At 35.6% G+C, this 22,325-nt stretch overlaps 2 protein-coding genes across 2 annotated transcripts; both read right to left on the bottom strand.

The window, feature by feature from the left end:
• On the bottom strand, nt 2,275–2,808 carry LOC109230207. The gene has a single exon (XM_019395733.1). The coding sequence runs from the start codon at nt 2,806–2,808 to the stop codon at nt 2,275–2,277; it is 534 nt and encodes a 177-aa protein (XP_019251278.1).
• On the bottom strand, nt 4,898–9,353 carry LOC109229390 (BEL1-like homeodomain protein 1). The gene is made up of 7 exons (XM_019394813.1): nt 8,974–9,353; nt 8,449–8,494; nt 7,997–8,122; nt 7,036–7,893; nt 6,354–6,727; nt 6,179–6,239; nt 4,898–6,086 (listed from the first exon to the last, which is right to left on the bottom strand). The coding sequence occupies exons 4-7, from the start codon at nt 7,855–7,857 to the stop codon at nt 5,226–5,228; spliced, it is 2,118 nt and encodes a 705-aa protein (XP_019250358.1). The 5' UTR covers nt 7,858–7,893; nt 7,997–8,122; nt 8,449–8,494; nt 8,974–9,353; the 3' UTR covers nt 4,898–5,225.

The raw sequence follows: 22,325 nt of genomic DNA, 5'->3' as shown, positions 1-22,325 counted from the left end.
GTCCCATGACCGGACCTGATGTAAGTTAAATTATTACCCATCTTCACTTGAATCTTTTTGACGAAGGCAACAAACACTTCAAAAGTTTCATCCTTGGTTCTGAGAAAACAAAGTCCAGGTGAATCTGGAGTAGTCGTCAACAATAGCGAAGATGTATTTCTTTCCTCCTCTGCTTGGCACCCTCATAGTTCCACATAAATCCATGTGAAGAAGATCAAGTGGCCTTGAGGTACTGACTTCCTTTTTGGGCTTGAATGAGGATCTGACTTGCTTTCCTTTTACACATGTATCACACACTTTGTGATCCTTGAAGCTTGACTTGGGCAGACCACGAACCAGGTCCTTCCTAACCAATTTGTTCAACAACGTGAAGCTTGCATGACCCAGCCTCCTGTGCCATAATCCAGCATCATCATCAACAACACTTAGACAGCTGGGATCACCATTCTGCAGAGACTCAAAATCAGCAACATAGATATTTTTATATCTTTTTTCCACTAGCACCACCTCACCTGTCACTAGGTTTGTAACTGTACATATTTTTGACACAAATTTCACCTTGTTTCCCTTGTCACAGATCTGGGAAACACTTAGCAAGCTATACTTCAACCCATTCACGTAGTACATATTTTCGATTGAGTGAGAGAGAGACTTCCCAATCCTTTCATCTCCCAGAATGTATCCTTTCTTGCCATTTCCAAAGGATACACTCCCTCCTTGCAGGGCCTTAAGTGAAAGGAAATCATTTGTACTTCCAGTCATACGCTTTGAGCAGCCGCTATCCATGTACCATTGTAGGCTGCTCCCTTTCACTGTTCCCTACACAACAAAATCAGGAGTTAGACTTAGGAACCCAAACGAGTTTGGGTCCCTTGTAATGAGGAAAAGGGTGAATCAGGGATATTCTGGTCCAAGCAGGCATCATGCGTTTTTTATATGAAGGACCAGTTTCTCTACCAGCAGTTACTTTTTCAGCAAAAACTTTGTTTTTCTGTTGTGACAGAAATCTGGCCTTACAATTTTATTTAAAGTGCCCAGTATTGCCACAGTGAGTGCTAAGCCAATTGTCAGGTACAGTAAGGTACTTGCTATGAGGGTTGTAGGGAGTCTTTTCCCTTTGGAACCCAATTCCCTGCCTATTTCCCCCATGGTTGGTGTACATGGCAGTGATAGCATCAGAGGACCGGGTCCATCTAAGTGATTTTTCAAGATCACTCTTCACTCTTCCTAGTTTTTCCTGAAGTTGTTTGTTTTTCTCAAGCTCAGCAAACAGACTAGACTTCACTGAATTTAACTCAATTTCAAGCTTAATGTGTACCTCACTTGCAACTCCCTTTCCCTTTTGAGGCCTACTCTCCATTTTAAGTTCCCCAATTGTTTCTTTTAGGTCCACTACCACCACTAATAGGTCATCTCTCTCATGCTCAATGTTAGCAACTCTCTCAGTTAAGACTTCTTTTTCCTTTCTTACACACTTAATGGTCTCTTTTAGGGCTACCACAACAACCATTAGATCATCTCTTTCATGTTCTATATTTGCAATTTTTTCATCTAAGGCATCCTTCTCTTTCCTCAGGTTCTCAATTGTTTCCTTTAAATCAACCAGAACGACTACTAGGTCATCTCTAGACTGTTATGCTTCTCCTAATTCCACAGTTAAAGCATCTTTATTATTTATAAGACTATGATAATCATCAATTAACACATTTTCCAAAGACATGAGTTTTTTAGGTTAATAAGATTTCAGATTTCTCTGAACATCTAGAAAAATTACCTCATCGTCGTCGTCATCTTCATCATCATCAGACTGAGCCATCAAGCCAAAGATTGATTCACACTCAGTTCCGTCACTTTCTACTTCCATAATTGAACTTTCACCACGATCATTTTCTTCTTCAGATTCGCTGGAGGAGTCTCCCCATGCAGTAAGAGCTTACTTCACAACATTGTTAGCGGTAGTTTTCCTCTTGAAGCATTTATTAGGAACCGGGTTCCTCTTGGCTGCTTTGTTAGGGCTGTTTTTGTACTGATCTTGCTTGAGGAGAAGGAAATCCTTGATGAGGTGTCCTGGCTTGCCACATTTATGATAGAGGTCATAATGTTTTGGCTCGGTAGAACTACCCTTTTTTGGAATGCCTCCATTCCTGTGAACCATTTTCTGGAATCTTCTTGTCAAGTAAGCCATATCACCATCCTTACCGCTTGAATCATTGATGTCTGTCTTGAGGACCATGTTCTTCTGCCTTTTGGGCTCTCTTCTTTCATTGTCCTTCTTCATGTTTTCAAGTTTTCAACAAGTTCATCTATGGTCTGCGCTTGCAAGTCCTTTGCCTCTGTGATAGCGTTCGCGTTGCTTTCCCAGGAGCTAAGTAGGACACTGAGAATTTTCCTGACAAGCTTGTTTCTTGGAATGATTTTCCTAAGAGAGTGGAGCTTATTGATGATAGAGGCGAATCGAGTATGCATATCTTGAATGGATTCATCGTCCTTCATCTTGAAAAGATCGTATTCAATTGTATGCATGTCAATATTTGATTGCTTGACCTGTGTTGTTCCTTCATGAGCTGTCTGAAGAGCTTCCCAAATTTCTTTTGCTGATTGGCATGCCGATAATCTATTACATTCATCAGGACCAATACCACAAACAAGAATATTCTTTGCACAAAAATTCTTTTCGATGACCTTTCGATTAGCGTCATTGAATTCCTTCCTCGTTTTGGGAATGGCTGTAGCTGGGTCGCCAAGAGTCTTTGTAGGAACAAAGGGTCCATCACAGATAGCATCCCAAAGCTCGGAGTCTTCAGCCATTATGAAGTCGTGCATTCTAGTCTTCCACCATCCATAATATTGGTCGTTGAACCTTGGTGGTCTGTAAATAGGCTGACCTTCTTCGAAGTTTGGCGGAGCATCCATGAGGATCATTTCTAGGTGTTAACCTGATAGAAAGAACCCGCTTTGATACCAATTGATAAATTTTAAGGGTCCACCAAACTACATAAAGAACCAGGTTCTCTATTAGTTCCCACAGAAACCACGCACACTGCAGTAAGTAAATGACAAGAGGAATTTTACGTGGAAAATTTCCAGCTCAACGGAATTAAAAATCACGACCTACCCTAGTAGGATTTCAACTTCACTACTGAGCAACTTTAGATTACAACCTATGTAACCTAGGAATTTACCTCTTAATCCCTCACTAACTTGTAACACTCTATTATAAGCCACTTTATAATAACTCTATTATAAAGACTTTACAACTCGACTAACTCTAGCCAAGACAAACACAAGGGTTTATGATTTACAAAGGATTTCCTACACAATGCTTCTAAGTAAGCTAATTAGGAATAACGAGTGAGAGCTTTTACAAAGGTACAACTCAACTAAGGACATATAATAATTTGATACGGGGAATTGGTCTGTAGCAGTTGTTCTTGATGCACTTGAGAATCGTTTCTGGATGATCAATCACCGTGAGAGTGCTTGAGTAAATTCTCTATGTGTTCAAGTGATTTGTTTTACCTTCCTTGATGTTAATAATACATTTGTGACATCACTTAGAATGATGTAAGCAAGTTAGGTAAAAGGCATTCTCTATAAAGTTGACTGCTGCACTGTTTTTGTATTGTAGCGTGTGCAGGCAGCAACTTTACAGCTGGGATAGTTGACTTGTGTAGTTTCCTCGGGAACTTGTATCTATCTGTTCCCTCCGTTGTTCCTTTGACTCTGAAAAGTTGAACCGTGTCTCCAACTCGAGACTTGTTGATCTTTATGTTCTTGAGGATGTGTATCAGGTTCCTAATCTGGTTCTTAACAGTAAGTTTGTTAGATCATCAAAACATAACAAGGATACACATATAACCTATCACTATGATAATTAAGAATGATAGAAAGATCATTTTCACTAAATAATTGAGGGTGACTTATTTTTGTTTTTCACTTAGGGTGTATTTGGTATGAAGGAAAATATTTTTCAATTTTTTCATGTTTGGTCGGCTTTAATGGTTTGAAAAATATTTTTCTCATGAACTCATTTTTTCCTCTAACTGAAGGAAAATATGTTCTCTATCAAAAAAAAGGAAAACATTTTTTATAACTCTCTTACAACCTTCCCCACCCCTACCAAGCCCCACCAACCCACTCCACCTCAAAAACTACCCCACCCCACCCCACCCAACCCACCCTACCCCCCACCTCACCCCTACCCCTACTCCACCCACCCCCGCCTTTCTACCCTACTCCCACCTTAAATAGAAATATTGTTAAGAAAACTTTTTTTTTATGTTGTAGATAGAGTATTTTCATTTTCATTTCAACAAAATCAATATTTTCTTTTCATGGGGATTTGGGGGAAGGGGGGTGAGGAGAGCAGCATAAAAAAAATTATTTTCCTAAAAAATATTTTTTATTCTCTAACCAAACACTAGAAAACATTTTTCGGGAAAAGTTTTCACTTACCAACCAAACAAGAAAAAATAAATAATAAAGTCAGTCATTTTCCAGGAAAACCTTTTCGAAAAAAATATTTTCGTTCATACCAAACACACGTCTCATAGAATCCGCGATAGAAATTTAACCACATGGCCATCAAAATAGTTGAACATACAACAAAGGAAAGGAACTAAAATTTTAAAGAAATAAGAAGAAATACTTACTCTACTAGCTAATACGCATTTTCTCCAAAATAAATATTAAATAGACATGGGAAAGAGCCTTTCTCAACTTGAAACCTTACACTCAATTAGTGTAGAGGTAAATTGTATTATTAGACTTTAACTCATTAGATAGACTCCACTTACTAAAACATGGTTTCATTTTGCTAGGGAACACATAAAATGAAAGAAAAGTTAGCGCATTTAGCAGTAATAGATTTAATTATGACTGCACAGGGAAAGAGAACTAAGAATGATTCGCTAAAATGGATATTATTTTTGTATACCACCCAAAATAACTACTTTTCCACGTTCAATATAACAAACCCAATTAACTATGCTATGTAGCAACAAAATTAATATACAAACCTCAACCACGTATCGTCTAGAAGTAGCCTAGAATCTATCTATTGAAGAACTTAAATGGTTCTTCATATGCAAAGTATAGGACCTGTACTATGTAAACTTGTTTCTTGATTCTTTACACTACCATGAGGATAGTTCCCTCCTCTCCTAATACTTAGGGAAATAGAAGAGACAATATATTAAAGAGGATACTCTTCATCTTTTTCTTTGTCAAGCAACAAAGTCTGGTAACAAGGGTGCAGCGAACCTCTTTCTGGTTTGAATGTTGAAATTCTCGTAAACACTTGTTGAGTGAGCAGATGTTGGGGTGTTTAGGCTACCAAATTCATTTGCCTCATCAATTTCTACTCCTCTTCCCATTTGGATGCTTTGTGTGGGAATCGGAAGGAAACTGTGGTGTGTTGCTGACATTGAGAGATTTTCACTATGGGGAAGTGCAAGAGTGAGGGAAACTGTGCCACTGGTTGAGTATGGTGCTGAGAATTGCTCGGTGCTGAACCTCCCGATTTCTCCAATGGGATAGGACCCGAATCCTCCCATGAAGTTCGTAGGTCCTCCCATTAAGGAGAATCCATCTCTGTTCTGCCTATCATCGCCAAACTTGATTAACATTTGTTCCTCATTTGGCTTTACATCCATGCTGATAGATGGAACACTATTTGGTGAATGCAACATCTCGTTGCTCCTCGGTTTCTTTGGACTTCCTTGACCAATGTTTATGCTTTTTATTTCTGGTGATCCGATGAGGTTGAAGCCAGTGTTGTTGCGAATGCTTAGACCAGTAGGTGATATGGAAGTAGTGTTGGATATTGGAATTGTAGAAGCAGGGTTGAGGTTTTCCAGATTATTGTCCTGTTTCGAGAGAAAGCTTTTGTTTTGGCTATCCGAACGAGGGCTTTTCTCTTGTGGAGCAATGGATCTTGATGTAGAATCTTCATTCTGTTCGCCTAATTTGCTCGTCTTTTCTAGATCTGATCCATTCTGTTCTTGTTCCTTGATCTCCTCCAAGTACATCTCTTCCACCATTGGCTTCCAAAGACGAACTCGAGCATTGATGAACCAATTAGACACCTGAATTGTCCAAAAAAATAAAAATATTGTCATAGCGGAAAGTGGAGAAGAATTCAATTAGAAACTCCAACAAGGATTAAGTTATCACTGACCTGACTCCTAGTAAGTCCTGTTTGTTTTGCTAGCATCATTTTGTCCGAATCCTTTGGATAACTATATACATAAATTGCCACAATTTATCAGAACATAGTACTAAATTACTAACGTATAAACTATAAAATCTTGAAATATTAAGTAAAGTGAAAAGGTTGTTGTTTCAGTGCTTACGGATGGAGGAAATGTTCAAAGAGCCAAGCGCGAAGAACAGAAACAGCTCGTTCAGGCAGTCCTCTCTGAGGTCTCCAAGCATTGTGCTGGATCATTCCCAATTGTTGCAGAGCTCTTTGTTGTCTGATCTGATTATCAACAAATTTAAGCCTTGAACCTTCAATTTTTCCTCTAAAACTATCCTCTTCACCTAATGTCTTGCTTGCAGATCGTATTTGGCCTGTTATCGCATCCTTAAGACACCTGAATTGCTTAGAAATTGTCTGCAGAGCCAGAGCTGTATATGTTTTTGCAGATCCAATTCCAGCTGCTTGCTCCAACCAAGATATCACACTCTGCATCTGCTGATGGTAATGTCTGTACCTCTGCTCCACCTATATATATTCCCCCCAAAATAAAAATGCTTAATATAACATGCTAGCTAATATATAGGGTTCGAAGAAATTTTTTAAAAGCAAAAAGAAAATTTTAATTTCAGTTTGCAGGATAGTCCGGACAGTACCTGACGATAATAACACTTTTGAAGTTCTGGTCTTTATCATCTGATAGGTACTTTTCTGTTAAATTATTTACTAGTATTATTATTATTATTATTTTCTGTAAAGATCTGATGCAACTTTTTTGACAGAGACCATACTCTTCCATTAACAACAACAACCAAATAGGAGGATTATAGGCATACCTCATCAAGCATGTTGACAAGTTTTGCTTTCTTCATCTGAATTTCTTGTCTCTCTGCTGTACTAAGCTCTGCTCCATCACGCTTACTGTTACTCTCTCCTCCTTCTTGTCCTGCTGCTGCTGCTGTTGCCATATTGCCAGACGATTCTCCATTATTTTTGGATTTTTGGCCATCATTAACATCTTCATCAGTTGTGCTAGTTTTCACTGCCTTGCCGACATTAACAACTTCATCAAGCAGCTCTTGTGCTGCTTTCAAGTACTTAGGACTCAAAGGCACACTTTGTACCGCAGAAGCCGACGACGATGATCCACCACCGGCTGTCGGTGAAACAGTTGTCATCAACTCCTCACGCTCAGGCCTGAAGTTCCCAAACCCGGGCTGCTGTGATGAAAGGCTAAGTGACAGCCCTTGCTGCTGAGCGCGTGTTGCCTCACGCGCCTCCGTGATGTCATTCGACTGGTTGTAGAAACCATACTCATGAGACCGAGCGAGGAAGCCGTGAAGTGCAGATATATCATGGTGGGAATGAACAGTTGGAGTAGTGGTACCGTCTTGAGAAGAAGAAGGAGCAGTGAAGGCAGAGGTAGCAAGTGGTATGCCGACAAACTGCTGCTGAGAAGAAGGCGGCGCGTGAGGTATGTTTAGTGAATTTCCAGGAGGATTGGAGTTGAAGAAAACGAGATTGCTTCCTCCTGCAGGTGGCTGATGATGTTGTGTCTCAGAGAATCCAACATAACCAGCAGGGTTCATCAGTATAAGAGTTTGTAAACCGTCGTTTCCTCCTTGAATTTCTGAATTTCCATGAAAGTACGCTGCCATCTCCTTTTTCCACAATAAAAAAATAAACTAATCTAGCTGAAAATTCAATCAAAGTAAGTCAAATCAGTCCTCGTATAATTTTCCAAATAAAAGGAAAACATACATAAGTGAAATTAAAGGGCTTGTTTTATGTGTGTACCTGCTGTTGTTGGGGACAAGAAGCTAGCTGATGAGGGCCAAGATTCAACCCATTTGATTTGTGTAGTAGTACGTAGGAGACGTCTTCTTCCTTCTTGCAGAACTTTTATACTATATTAAATGAACCCTGAAAATTTAGTAGGTCAAGATAACCAATCATTTGTCTGAAAAATATCTAAATACCCATTAATACTGTTAACCCCAAACACCATTATTTTCCCAACTCCCTCCCCCCCCCCCCCCTCCCAAATACACCAATATAATTACATTTAATATTTTACCTCTTCCTCCACTAAGAAATTTAAAAAAAAAAAAAAAAGAATAGGGTGAAGGAGGAGCAATAGGAAGAGAGGTTGTGGTTGTAAATATGGTTAGGCGGGGAAGTAAATGGAAACGGAAAACCGAAGAAGGAAAAAAGAGGAAGGATTATTAGAAAAAATATATGATTGGTACCTGCAGGTGTGATAGAAATCTGGAAGTGCACGTGCTCTATCATCATCTGCCAAATGGAAGAAAGGAAGAATTTTTAGTTACAGTGACACATAAATCATCACTGATTTGAGAGAGAGAAACATTTGTTTCGTGAGCATGCAGTTATATATGGCTAAAATGACATGAGAAAGATATATTTTATAAGAGAAAAGAATGAAGGGAAAAAGCCATACCTTTATAGCCTCTTTTTTGAGGATCTAATGTATCTATCTATAGAATTTATAGATCAGTACTAGTATTATACTTGTTTCAGTCCCTTCACTTTCCTATTTACCTTTCATGCTCAAATCAATTTCTTTCTTTTCTTGTCTTTTCCTTCTCTCTTGATAAGGCAAAGGAAAGGAAAACACAAAAAGCAAACTGAAGATAGACAGTCGTACTGAGATATGGAAAAAGCTGAGGAAAAAAAATTGCACATCTTTCTTCTTCTAGTTCCTGACTGACATCCATAAAGAAAAAGGAAATAAAAAAAGATCCATTCCCTACCTGGGAATTGAATTGATTATATTGGGGTTGTTGTCTTAGCTTTAGTTTTTTTTCCCCTTCTGCTTTGACTCAGCTTTTCAAATCATTTGATGCAGCCATCAGCAGAAAACCATCTTCTTCTGTGAATTGATGAGAACTATAAAAGTACTCAACTTTTTCAGAGAGAGAGAGAGAGAAAGAAAGGAATAAGAAGGAAAGATGTGGATGTGTATATATGTGATTGTGAAGTTGTGAGTGTGTGTGTGTGTGTTCTTTATATAATTATAATTATTTATTTATGAGATGCTGTCTACGTATCCATCATCAAAGATCAAAGTGTGTCAGAAGATACAAACAGCTGAAAAACGAGGTAACGTCCACTTCCACTAAACCCCATTAATTTTTTGTTTAACAGTAATAAGGATTTAACATAGAAGCAAAAGGAGAGAGAAGATGAACTATGAATAAGAAATGGAAAAAGAAAGAAAAGAATGGTAGGGTTGAAGAGAGGGGTGGGGATAAGAGGGCCCTATTGTCATTATTGATTATTGTTGCCACTTGAAAAAGGTAATTGTGAGAAAATTGTATCTTTAGATTAACTTTATGACTACTACTATTATTTTTATGAAAATTTACTTTTAACTTATTTTGCTTTTTGAAAAACGTTTTAGCTTTAGTAGGCGTTTGGACATAAAAAGTGTAATTTTTGAAAGAGAAAAATATTTAGTATTTGGAGTTAAGTTGAAAAATAATATTTGGTATTTGAAATTATATTTGAACATGTATTTTGAAAAACTATTGTAGTTTTGTGAGTGAGCAAGAAAAATTCTGAAAATTTTGAAAAGATGGTTTTGGAAAATTCATTTTCGAAAAGTTTGCAAAAACATACAAAATTTTATGGAGAAACTCATTTTTTGAAAAAATAAAAGAAAAATAAATATGGACAAAAAACGGGGCCTAATTTTTGGAATCGAACTTTGTATTTTTTTTGCAGCCACAGCTTGTTTTAATTAGTTACTCCCTCTGTTTCTATTAAGAAAAAATAAGATTTTTTGAATTTGTGGTTTTAAACAAGTTAAAAAGTGGTTCAGGATATTTGTATAGTTATAAAAGATTCTCGCTGAGGATAAAATAGGAAGTTTAAGCTAAAATGTTTTCGAATTTAAAAAGAGACCATTCTTTTTGGAACGAACCAAAATAAGAAATAGGTTTACATAAAAATGGAAGGAGTATAATGTTTTTGAAAACCTTTTATATGGGTCCTACGTACCTAGATATAATTTTCTCTTTTGTTTCTTATTTTCTACTTTGGTATTTTTTGTGGTTGGATGCAAAGGGTATGAAGATAAAGCAACTATCATGCTAAGAGACACTGGGCCAACCACCTTAACACCTACTTAATGTCCTAAAAAGTTATAATATCATTATCTTCATACTTCTTTATTGAAACTCCTATCCTAATAGAAGATTATGATTAGTATATATATTTCGCGTGAAACTACATAGTATATGTTCAAGAACTATATGTTGAATACAGCTGTATATCTACTTTTGTCTATTATAGTTTAATTCTGCATGGCTTCTGCTTGTGTCAATTAATTTCATATTTTTCCCTGATAGTCAAATAAAGGGATGATATTTGCTTTGCACAACTAACAAATGGATACTAATTTTTTTCTAAGAGATAACATGTATTGCTGGCAACAGATCAAGATGAATATCAACCATAGATTGATTTGTATAGGTATAGAGACTGCTTTAAGGTACATTTTTATCTTTTAAGATACAAATGAGACAAAAGAAATATATGGAGTTTTTAAATTTGCCGGACAATATCGATTTGATTTGAAAACTCAGCTTGTTAAGGTTTGAATAATTTGGATTTGAAATAAAACAATAAAGAAGAATATTGCAAAGAGAGGGAATTCTTATTGCTTTTTGGGATGAATTATAATGGAATAGAATTCTTTAGGGAAAGTCTGATTTAGCCTTCAAGTAATAATCACTAGAATCTTTCTAAATATAGACGTTCACCATAAATAAAATTCTATTTATAACACTCCCCCTTGAATGTCTATTCAACAGATAATGTGCCTCGTTAAAACCTTAACTAAAATAAAACCCAGTGGGAAAAAATTCTAGAGAAGAAAAAAGAGTATACATATCTAACGATACGCCTTTTGGTTGCCTCGTTAAAAACCTTGCAAGGAAAAACCAGTGCGACAAAACCTTGTAAGGAAAAAAGAGTGCAATGCGCATTAACTCCCCCTGATGAGAGCATCAATTCACATCCTCGAGCCTTCGCATCCCAATCTTGTACACTAGCTTCTTGAAGGTAGACGTCGGTAGAGACTTAGTGAACAAATTAGCCATATTATCACTTGAACGGATTTGTTGCACATTGATATCACAATTCTTTTAAAGATTATGAGTAAAATATAATTTTTGGTGAAATGTGCTTTGTCCTATCTCCTTTGATGAATCCTCCCTTCAATTGGGCTATGCATGTTGCATTGTCTTCATACAAAATCGTGGGTAGTTTGTCACATTTCAAACCATATTTGTCTCGAATAAGATGTATTATAGACCTCAACCAGACACACTCTCGACTTGTTTCATGAATAGTAATTATCTCAGCATGATTAGATGAAGTAGCCACAATTTATTGCTTAGTTGATCGCCAAGATATGGCAGTGCCTCCACAGGTAAACACATAACCTGTTTGAGATCGAGCCATGTGTGGGTCAGATAAATACCCAGCATCGGCATAACCAACAAGACCGGGACTGCAATTATTGTCATAATATAAGCCCATATCGGTAATTCTTTTTAGATACCGCAATATGTGTTTGATTCCCTTTCAATGTCTCCTTGTAGGAGCAGAACTATATCTTGCTAAGACATTAACTGAAAAGGTTATGTCAGGCCTTGTAGTATTAGCAAGATACATTAGTGCACCAATTGCACTAAGATATGTTACTTCAGGACCAAGTAGCTCTTTATTCTTTTCTTGAGGTCGGAATGGATCATATTCACATCAAATAATCGAACAACCATCGGAGTACTTAATGGATGTGCTCCATCCATGTAAAACCGTTTCAATACCTTTTCTATGTAGGCAGATTGATGAACAAAAATTTCGTTTGTCAAATGTTTAATTTGCAAACCGAGACATAATTTTATCTTTCCGAGATCTTTCATCTTGAATTCCTTCTTTAAATAATCAATTGCCTTTTGGAGTTATACAGGAGTTCCAATAAGGTTTATGTCATCGACATATACGACAAGTACAACAAATTCCGGTGTTGTTTTCTTTATAAAAATACATGGACAAATGGCATCATTTATATAACCTTTGTTTAACAAATACTCACTAAGACGATTATACCACATTCGTCCTAATTGCTTTAGACCATACAAAGATCTTTGCGATTTGATTGAATACATTTCCCGGGACTTTGAATTATGTGCGTTAGGTATTTTAAATCCCTCGGGAATTTTCATGTATATCTCATTATCAAGTGAGCCATAAAGGTAGGCGGTAACCACATCCATTAAATGCATGTTAAATTTTTCAAGGACAGCAAAATTAATGAGATAACGGAATGTTATAGCGTCCATAACGGGTGAACATGTCTCTTCATAATCGACACCAGGCCTTTGTGAAAATCCTTGTGCAACATGGCGTGCCTTATATCTTTTTAACTCATTTTTCTCATTCCTCTCATTTAAGTTTTGCTTTAGGGAGGGACAGATTTAGAGGAGTGGAAGGGGGTTCAAAGTCTTTGTGAGGTCACTAGTTCAATTTCCACTAGCCACAATTTTTTTTTAATTTTTTTAATTTTTTTCTTTTTTGAACTCCTTTAGCGCAAATCCTGTTTCCGCCACTGGCTTTAAGCCACCAAATTTATTGAGCCGCCCCTAATTTGTAATAAGTTAGACTATACATTTTTGAAGTGTTAAGGGCTTTACTTTTACCTTTTGTCAATCACTACTATTTTAAAGGGAGGAAATTTGCTGCTATTTTAAATCTTTCTGACAAGAGTAACATGTATTAAAGTACTTTTTTTTTCAATTTTTTTTTTCTTTTTAGCCGGTTCCAAAAAATCACATTTCTTTATTTAGTGCAATAACAATTTAACTTAAAAATATTTATTTTATTTTACTCTTAATATGATGATTTATAGCGACAGAAAATTTGATGTATTCTAGATCATGCGTTTAAAGTCTTTCTGTCATTCTTAAACTTTACGTCCAATCAAATACCTATCACATAAAATAGAATTTCACTACCAGAAATCCGTCAAAAATCGATAAAAAAATCGACCAAAGTTGGTTGGTTATGGCCAATTACCGACCAAAATGCGACCATTTACGTGTGGACGGTATTTTGGCGGTCGGTTAAAAAGACCGACCAAAGTTGGTCGGAAATTACCAACCAACGTTGGTCGGTCAATTAAATTCAAAAAAAAAAAATATTGCAAAAAAAAAAAAAACGACCAAAGTTGGTCGGTATTTTCCGACTAAAGTTGTTCTGTATTTTAATTATGTAATCAAAAGATTCACCATCTGGGAATCGAACCGAGATGTGTACTGTGGCAGGATACTATTCTACCACTAGACCATTGGTGCATTTTGTTTTAAGATTGTCTTTTTTTAGTTATTATACTCTTTTTCGCACGAAAATAACCGACAAAAGTTGGTCGGTTTTGTTAAAAAATGAAATTACCGACCAAAGTTGGTCGGTTTTTTTAAATGACCGGCCTAATAAGAATACCGACCAAAGTTGGTCGGTTTTTTAATATTAATTTTTATTTATTTTAATTGAAAAACCTACCAAAGTTGATCGGTTTCTTGAAAAATAAATTTCGCGAAACTCAAAAATAGTTTCCCGCTTTTTTGCGCCAAAGAAAACCGCCGTAAGAAATGATGATCGGAATTTACATGCAAGAAATAGTAGTTTTACTTAAAAATTTATCCTGTGTGATCTGCAACTTGAGTACCATATGATATTTTTAAGTACTTCACCAAATGCCAGGTGGGTGTTTATTAAATTAATTTAGGGAAAGTACATAATATTGAGGATGTTGTAAGCTCCGTTTATTTTATTTTGCGACAAATGTTTGATACTTCTGTTTTACGTGGAGCACTAGATTGGAGTCCATTGGTTGAGGAAAGAACTCAATCCAAAGAAGTCATTTGTAATCCTGAATCCCGGCTACGATAAACTGTCATTCTCTTATGATATCGAATAGAGTTTTTAATTTCCTAAGAAATCTTTCACTTTCCTAAGTATATACCTAAAAGCACTAGAACACTCTTTTTAAAATTTTATTTTATGTCAGTGCCTTATTTCTTCGCCGGCCAGCTGATGCTTTGGCATGCTTTATATGGATTTTAACTGCATCTGTATACTGAAAGGCAATTTTAAAATGAAAAGAAAATCATCTTCAATTCATGACTCCACTTTTGACAGCATAAGTGACACTTTCCTCTGAATTTAATTTATTTAAAGAATAATTTATTTTCAATTTTGCACGAATTCTGTTTTTTAGCTCAACATCATTGGTTTTGGATATTGATTTTTTTTCTTTTCTTTTTGGGTACAAACTTTCCAACACTAAACATGCTTATATCGCACTTGTCATCGCATCATACCATTGCATGGAGGTATCACGTCATAAAATAATTTTTAATGTGGTTGTGTTATTGCTTTTCCCTGTCCTCTATTTTGGTTACAGGTAGTTAGGTGGAAAAAGATTTGACGGATGCAGCACTCGTTGTAGTAGTAATCAGCATGAAATATATATTGAGTCCTTTGTAATTCACAAGTGTGTCAGCTATTTTTCCTGATTTTCTCACCATATTTGGTTTTTCTGTTTCTTGAAGGAAAATGTAACATAGTTACCATAATTATATTGAATTTTTCTTCTTGTAGAAGGAAATTATAAATCTCCCATATTTGGAAAGGTTTAGACTATTATAAATTGAGAATCCTTCCTTCTCGTTGAGGAACATCCAGAATATGGCCATAAGGGGTTTGAGAGTCTTGTTTAAGGAAAAACCTTTTCGGGACAAGTGTTAGTTTGTTACTTGTGTTTGCCTCTCCGTGACGTTGCCTCTCCATATTTTTTACTCTCTTTTATATAGTGGATTGCTCATCTCTGCCGCGGACGTAGGCAAACTGACCGAACCACGCTAAATGGTTGTATCTCTTTTGGTATATTTCTCTTTTGTTGTCTGATTTAGCATCGTTGAGGGTTTGCTTTACTAGTTTTTGCATGACAACTGATTATTTCGATCCTAACAATTGGTATCAAAGTGAGGATCAAGACAAGTTCATCTTGGCGGGTTTAGTTCTAGCCGCAACCTATTTGACGGTAATCATGATTTTTGTTTGAGAAATTTGATCGGAGTGCTACTTACGTTGAGACAAACTTTGCAGTGAAGATTTAGAGATGCGACCTGTTGAAGGTTATGTGAAAAAGGTAGATCAAGTTTATTTTGTCAGAAAATTTTGGCCAAGGCGGAGAATTGTTAAGTGTTTGTCCTAATTTTCTTACCATATTTTATTTTTCTATCTCTTGAAGGAAAGGACAATATATTTATCATAATTATATTAGATTTTCCTTCTTGTAGAAGGAAATTATAAATCTCCCATATTTGGAAAAGATTTGGACTTTTATAAATTGAGAATCCTTCATTCTCATTCAGGAACATCCACAGTGCAGCCATAAGGGGTTTGAGAGTCTTGTTTAGGGGGAGAACTTTTCGGGTCAAGTGTTAGTCTGTCACTTGTGTTTGCCTCTTCAAGAGGTTGTCTCTCCATATTTTGACTCTCTTTAATATAGTGGATTGTTCATCTCCGCCGTGGACGTAGGCAAACTGACCGAACCATGCTAAAATTTGTATCTGTTTTGGTACATTTCTATTTTGTTGTCTGATTTATCGTTGTTGAAGATTTGCTTTACTAAATTCCACATGACACCTGATTATTTCGATCCCAACAGTGCGAGCTTGCTCAATCCGTAAGCTTACACTCTTAAGCTTTTATATTTTTTCGTGAAGCAAGTTTTGCCTAGTTAGTTTAGAAAACACTTACACTCTGTTTGGATCAATGTTAGCCATCGTTTTATAATGTATTGTACAGTATTATACGTACGGTATTGTTTTATGGACACAACGTTTGGATAGATTATACTGTTTACTCTTGTTAAATAACATCTTTTCTGTTTGGTTTGACTGTATCGTACTGTAGTGTAACTGATATGTTTACTGAAATACCCTCAATTATTTTAAATATTAAGTTTATCAAGAATTATGATAATTTAAGAAAACTCATTTCTATTAATTTATCACCAATTATGTCTTATAAATAGATTAAGTAATTAAATTCATGCAAATTCTAACAAAATCAATGAAACAATTAAATAATATTAAAAACAATAAAAAGTACACTCCATACATAATTAGATAATAATAATATTAAAAATAATAATATCTAATAATAATAATAATAATAATAATAATAATAATAATAATAATAATAATAATAATAATAATAATAATAATAATATTAAGTAAAGAATAATGACGGTGGAAACGAACACAAATTAGGTAAAGAATGACAGAACCTATTCTTGTTACCTCTGATCGTGGGGTTGGCAAAGAACGGCAAAACCAGTTTTGGAAAAAATGGGAGTAAGACAAAGTAGGTTATAGATGGGGGATTTAGAGTTAAAAAAAAAAGGTAAAGGATAAAACAAAATTATGGAGTAATAAATAAGGGTATAATTGAAAAGAAAAATAGAAAACAATTCCACCACACTAAATTGGTTGTTTCAAAAAGTGGGACTTTTTATTGTTCCGGAACAATGAATTTAACAATACAATACGACCAATTTTAACTAAACAATCAAAGCAAACATTATTTTGAGATAACAATACAATATAATATAATGGGTAACGACCATCCAAACAAGCTGTTAAGGTTTTTAAAGAAGATTGTAATTGGGGATAAATTGTATTGGTTTATTTCTTGCAAGTGAAAATCTCTCTTTGCTCTTGCTCTGAGGATGTAGATTTGTCTAAACCTTGTTAATCCTTGTCTCAGTCTTCTTTTTCTTTTTCTTTCCTAGTTTCTTCTCGTTGATGATGTACTTGTCTAATATTGTTCGGTCAAAGGCCCAATGACCTAATTATATTCTCTTTTAATTTTCATTCCTATTCGGAATTGGATTTGATTTTTATTCCTATTTGGAGTTGGTGTTGGCTTTAAGAGAAAACACCACTCATTATCTAAAATAGATAAACCTTGGAGAATTGTTCTATGCTTATTGGTATAAGTCTTTAAAAGACTTTAGCACATAAGAGTGGTTTTTAAGAGAGCTTCCATCAAGAGATAAGAGAGACGACAAAAGTATTCGTTTTGCTGCAGATTTTGTTCCAACCAGCCATCTTCAAATCTCGTTTCCCGATTCATTAACCGTTGATCAGGCTAAAATTTTGACCGAGTATTCCTAACGTCTTGATCTTTGATTTGAACAGTGGAAATCAGATCCGGTACTTGCAGCATCCGATTTCGAGCCCTGAACAACAACTCCATTTTTGTGATTTCTTCTCTTTCTTTAATTGATTTATTGTTGCTATTGTTGCTCCGTGTTCGGCACTCGTTCTGTAGCTAAGTTGGAGAAATATTGTAACCCTCTTATTGCTAAAGAGGAGTATTTGGATCCTTGTGATTAAGTGATTTTTACCTTCGATTTGAAGGGTTTTTCACTTTGAAATTTGATGTTCTTTATCTTCTTTATTCTCGGGTTCGCCTCTTCCTCGACATAATGTGGTATCAGAGCCTTGGTTATTTTTTCTGAGATTTTTTACGGAATGGAGTAGAATATAAGCAAGATGGTATTTTTAAAATGGGAGCAATTATAATATTTGGAGAAGCAAGATGAATGATTTGTTGTTCATATAGAAGATGCATCCACCCGTTTTTGCAACTCATAAGCACGAGACTATATCTGATGAAGGCTGGAATTTCGAGCACAAGCAAGTATGTGGATATATGGATATATACAACAATGCATTGAAGATAATGTTCGCACCCATATTGTGAATGAGACACATGCGGGATCATTGTGGGAAAAGCAAGAGACCCTTTATGCTTCTAAAACTTTGAACGATAAGTTGTTCATGATAAAGCAGTTGATGACCTTTATATACAAGGAGGGTAGTCCTATCCTTGATCATATAAATAATTTTTAAGGCGTCCTTGATCAGCTTTCTAGAATGGGAGTTAATTTTGATGAAGAGTTACAAGGACTTTGTCTTCTTAATACTTTGTTAGATTCTTGGGAAACTCTTTGTATTTCTTTAAAAAATTCAGCTTCTGGTGGTGATATGACCATAGAATATACCAAGAATGGCGTGTTGAACGAGAAAGTAAGGAGAAAATCTCAGGGTTCGTCCTCACAAGCAAATGTTTTGGTTACATAAGATCGAGAGAGATAGAACAGGAGGTTCGACGAGCAGAGGTAAAAACAGAAGTAAGTCAAGGTCCAAATATCAGAATTATTCGTGCAATCACTATGGCAAGAAAGGACATACCAAAAGGTTCCGCCACAAGTTGAAACAAGACATTAGTGAAGGAAACAAAAATTAAAATTAACGAGAATAATGTTGCTGCTATTGTTCAAGATGACCTTTTTTTTATGATGAAAACGTTATCAATTTGGTATTCCATGAGATGAACTAGATAATAGATTCTGGAGCTACCCCACATATCACACCAAGAAAAGTCTTTTTCTTATCTTATCCCGTTGACTTTGGAGTTTAAAAAATAGACAATGCCGGTAAGGTTAAGGCATTTGGTATTGGCACAGTTTGTCTGAAAACTAATAATGGTTCAACATAGTTCTTTAGAATGTCAAACATTCTCCGGAGTTTCCTTTCAGTTGATCTACCCAGGAAGATTAGACGATGAAGATTACCATAATTCCCTCTTTAATGTCCAATGGAAGCTTACCAAGGGCTCATTAGTAGTGGCTGGAGGAGTCAAGTCTTCATATGTGACACAAAACTCTATTCTTAATGACTTCATAAATCTAGTGGAAAGTGACACTTTATTAGAATTGTGGTACAGAAGACTGAGTCATATGAGCGAGAGAGAGAGAGAGATTATGTGTTTAGCTAAGGAAAGCTTGTTTTCTGGAGTGAAACAAGCAAAGCTAAAAAGGTATGTCCATTGTTTAGCTGGAAAACAGAAAATGATTTCCTTTCATAGCCATCTTTCTTCAAGAAAGCCCAAATTATTGGAGTTAGTACACTCTGATTTGTGTGATCCTTTTAAAGTAAAGTCAAAGGTGGTTCACTTTACTTTATGACCTTCATTGATGATCATTCTCGCAAGCTCTAGGTGAATCCATTGAAATGCAAAATTGAGCACTTGGCATGTTTAAGAAATTTTAGGCCTTAGCTGAGAGAAGTCACAGAAGAAATTAAAATGTATTCGCAATGACAATGTTGGTGAGTATTGTGATCCCTTTGATAACTATTATAGAGAACGAGAAATTCGTCATCAGAAAACTCTATCGAAGATGCCTCAATTGAATGATTTGTCAGAGAGGATGAATAAAACTCTAATAGAGAGAGTTAGATGCTTTCTCTTAAAGGCTAAACTTCCAAATACATTTTGGGGAGAAGCACTTAACACTGATGCTTATGTTATAAATTTGTCTCCTGCTATTGCTTTGGATGATGATGTCCCAGACATAGTTTGATTTGCCAAAGATATTTCTAATGATCACCTAAGAGTTTTTGGGTGTAAAGCTTGTGCGCATATTCCTAAAGATGAGAGATTAAAGCTGGATGTCATAACTAAGCAGTGCATCTTTATTGGTTATAGTCAAGACGAGTTTGGGTATCTTTTTTATGATCCAGTTGATAATAAACTTATTAGAAGTTGTGATGCAATAATCTTTGAACACCAGACTATTGAAGATATTGACAAAGCTGAGAAGATAGATTATCAGACCAATGACAGCTTAGTTGATATTGATCCAATTTCTGTTGCTAAGGCACCCATTGCACATGAAAGAACCCAAGAAAATAATAAAGATAGTGATCAACATCAAAATGATCATCATGGTATAAATGTTATGGATACTATAGTTGATGAAGTTGTGGTTGATCAGCAACAAATTTATGCTCATGTAACTACTTCAAATGCTCTTGAAACCTCTCTTACAAGACCTACAAGGGAGAAGCAAAAATCCATGCACTATCTTCCTAATGAGTATGTACTTTTGACTGACATGGGAGAATCCGAGAGTTATGATGAAGCAATACAAGACACTCACAAAGATTAGTGGATAGAAGCCATGGAAGATGCGATATAGTCACTCCATGAGAATGACACAAATGAGTTAGTGAAATTGCTGAAAGGCAAGAGAGCTTTATCAAACAAATGGATATATATAGTAAAACAAGATCAAAGTAACACTACGCCTAGACACAAGGCGAGGTTAGTTGTTAATGGTTTTGGCCAGAAGAAGGGAGTTGACTATGATGAAATTTTTCCCCTTGTTGTAAAGATGTCTTATATTTGTGTGGTTCTAGTCTTAGCCGCGAATCTAGATTTAGAGGTTGAGCAGATGGATGTAAAGACTTCTTTTCTTTATAGTGATTTAGACGAGGAGATATATATGGAGCAACTTGAGGTTTTTGTAAATAAGGGAAACGAAAACTATGTCTGCAAATTGAAAAAGAGCCTATATGGATTGAAACAAGATCCAAGGCAATAGTATTTGAAGTTTGAATCTGTCATAGTAAAACAAGGGTACAAGAAAACTTCTTTAGACCACTATGAATTCTTCCACAAGTTCTCTGCTGATGATTTTACTACCTTATTGCCTTATGTGGATGAAATTCTTATTGTTGGCAAAAATAAATCCAGAATTCAAGTCCTTAAGAATTAATTAAGCAAATCGTTGAAAGACTTGGGTTAAGCAAAGAAAATCTTGGGCATTCAAATCCATCGATACATGGATAAAAATGAGTTTTTTTGTCCCAAAAGTAATACATTGAGAAGGTACTCAAAAGGTTTAATATGACAGATGCAAAAGTGTTTAGTACTCCTCTTTCCAAACACTTTAATTTGAGTATTAGTAAGAGTCCATCTATTGATGAAGAGAAAAAAGAGATATCTCGTATTCCTTACTTTTTTTATTGGTAGTTTGATGGATGAAACCAAATATTGCACATGTCGTTGGTACTGTTAGTACATTCCGTTCTAATCCTGGAAAGGAACATTGGGATGCAGTAAAATAGATATTAAGATATCTGAAAGTTACTGCAGATTTGAAATTGTGCTTTGGCAGTGGCAAGCCTAAACTTGTTTGTTAGACAGACTCTGATTTAGGAGGCAATCTTGATAATTTAATATCTACTTCCGATTGTTCAATCACCTTTGCATAGGAGTTTTTCTTGGCAATCTAGACTACAGAAGTGCATAACTCTATCCACCATAGAAGCCGAATATATCATTGTTATCGAAGGTTCCAAAGAATTATTATGGATGAAGGAGTTTATTAATGATCTTGGCTTTGAGAAATTAAGGTACATCTTATTTAATGATAATCAGAGTGCTATCTGTCTCACCAAGTATTCCACTTTTCACTCTAAGACGAGACATATAAATAGAGAGTATCATTGGATAAGAATGGCATTGGAAGAGAAACTATTTGAGGTTAAGAAGATACACACTGGTGATAATCCTTCGTTTGCTGACGAAAGCGGTGGTTACGGATATCATGAGTTTTGAAGAAAATTGGCAGGCACGGAGCCTGTCAATAGCTCCTCTACTTGAAGACATATATGGCTCCTTGGCTAGAGGGGCAGTTTGTTAGGCCATGTTCATGTTGTCCAGCCAAAGGCCCAATGACCTAATTTATACTCTCTTTTAGTTTTCATTCCTATTCAGAATTGGATTTGATTTTTATTCCTATTTGGGATTTATTTTAGGTTTAAGAGAAAGCATCACTCATTATTTATAAGTAGAGAAACCTTGGGGAATTGTTGTATGCTCATAGGTATAAGTCTTTGAAAGACTTTAGCACATAAAAGTGATTTTTGAGAGAACATCCATCAAGAGAGAAGAGAGAAGAGAGAAGAAAAAGTATTCGTTTTGCTATAAATTTATTCCAACCAGCTATCTTCAAATCACACTTTTTGATTTGTCAACTATTGGATCAGACTGAAATTTTGACGGAGCATTCTATCTTCTTAGTCTTTTATTTGAACAGTGGAGATTGGATTTAGTGAATTGTAGGATCTGATTTCGAGAAAAGAATAGTAGCTCTATTTTCATAATTTCT

Source organism: Nicotiana attenuata, chromosome 7 (genome assembly GCF_001879085.1).
Source record: "Nicotiana attenuata strain UT chromosome 7, NIATTr2, whole genome shotgun sequence".
Taxonomy (NCBI): Eukaryota; Viridiplantae; Streptophyta; class Magnoliopsida; order Solanales; family Solanaceae; genus Nicotiana; species Nicotiana attenuata.
This window is presented reverse-complemented; position numbering and strand designations above follow the sequence as displayed.

Excerpts from the sequence above, each read along its gene's own strand:
- LOC109230207 (XM_019395733.1), bottom strand. The coding sequence starts at position 2,808 with ATGGCTGAAGACTCCGAGCTTTGGGATGCTATCTGTGATGGACCCTTT.
- LOC109229390 (XM_019394813.1), bottom strand. The coding sequence starts at position 7,857 with ATGGCAGCGTACTTTCATGGAAATTCAGAAATTCAAGGAGGAAACGAC. Across the intron at positions 6,728-7,035 it reads TTGTCAACATGCTTGATGAG|GTGGAGCAGAGGTACAGACA; the intron begins GTATGCCTATAA and ends GAATATATATAG. Across the intron at positions 6,087-6,178 it reads CAGGACTTACTAGGAGTCAG|GTGTCTAATTGGTTCATCAA; the intron begins GTCAGTGATAAC and ends TGGACAATTCAG.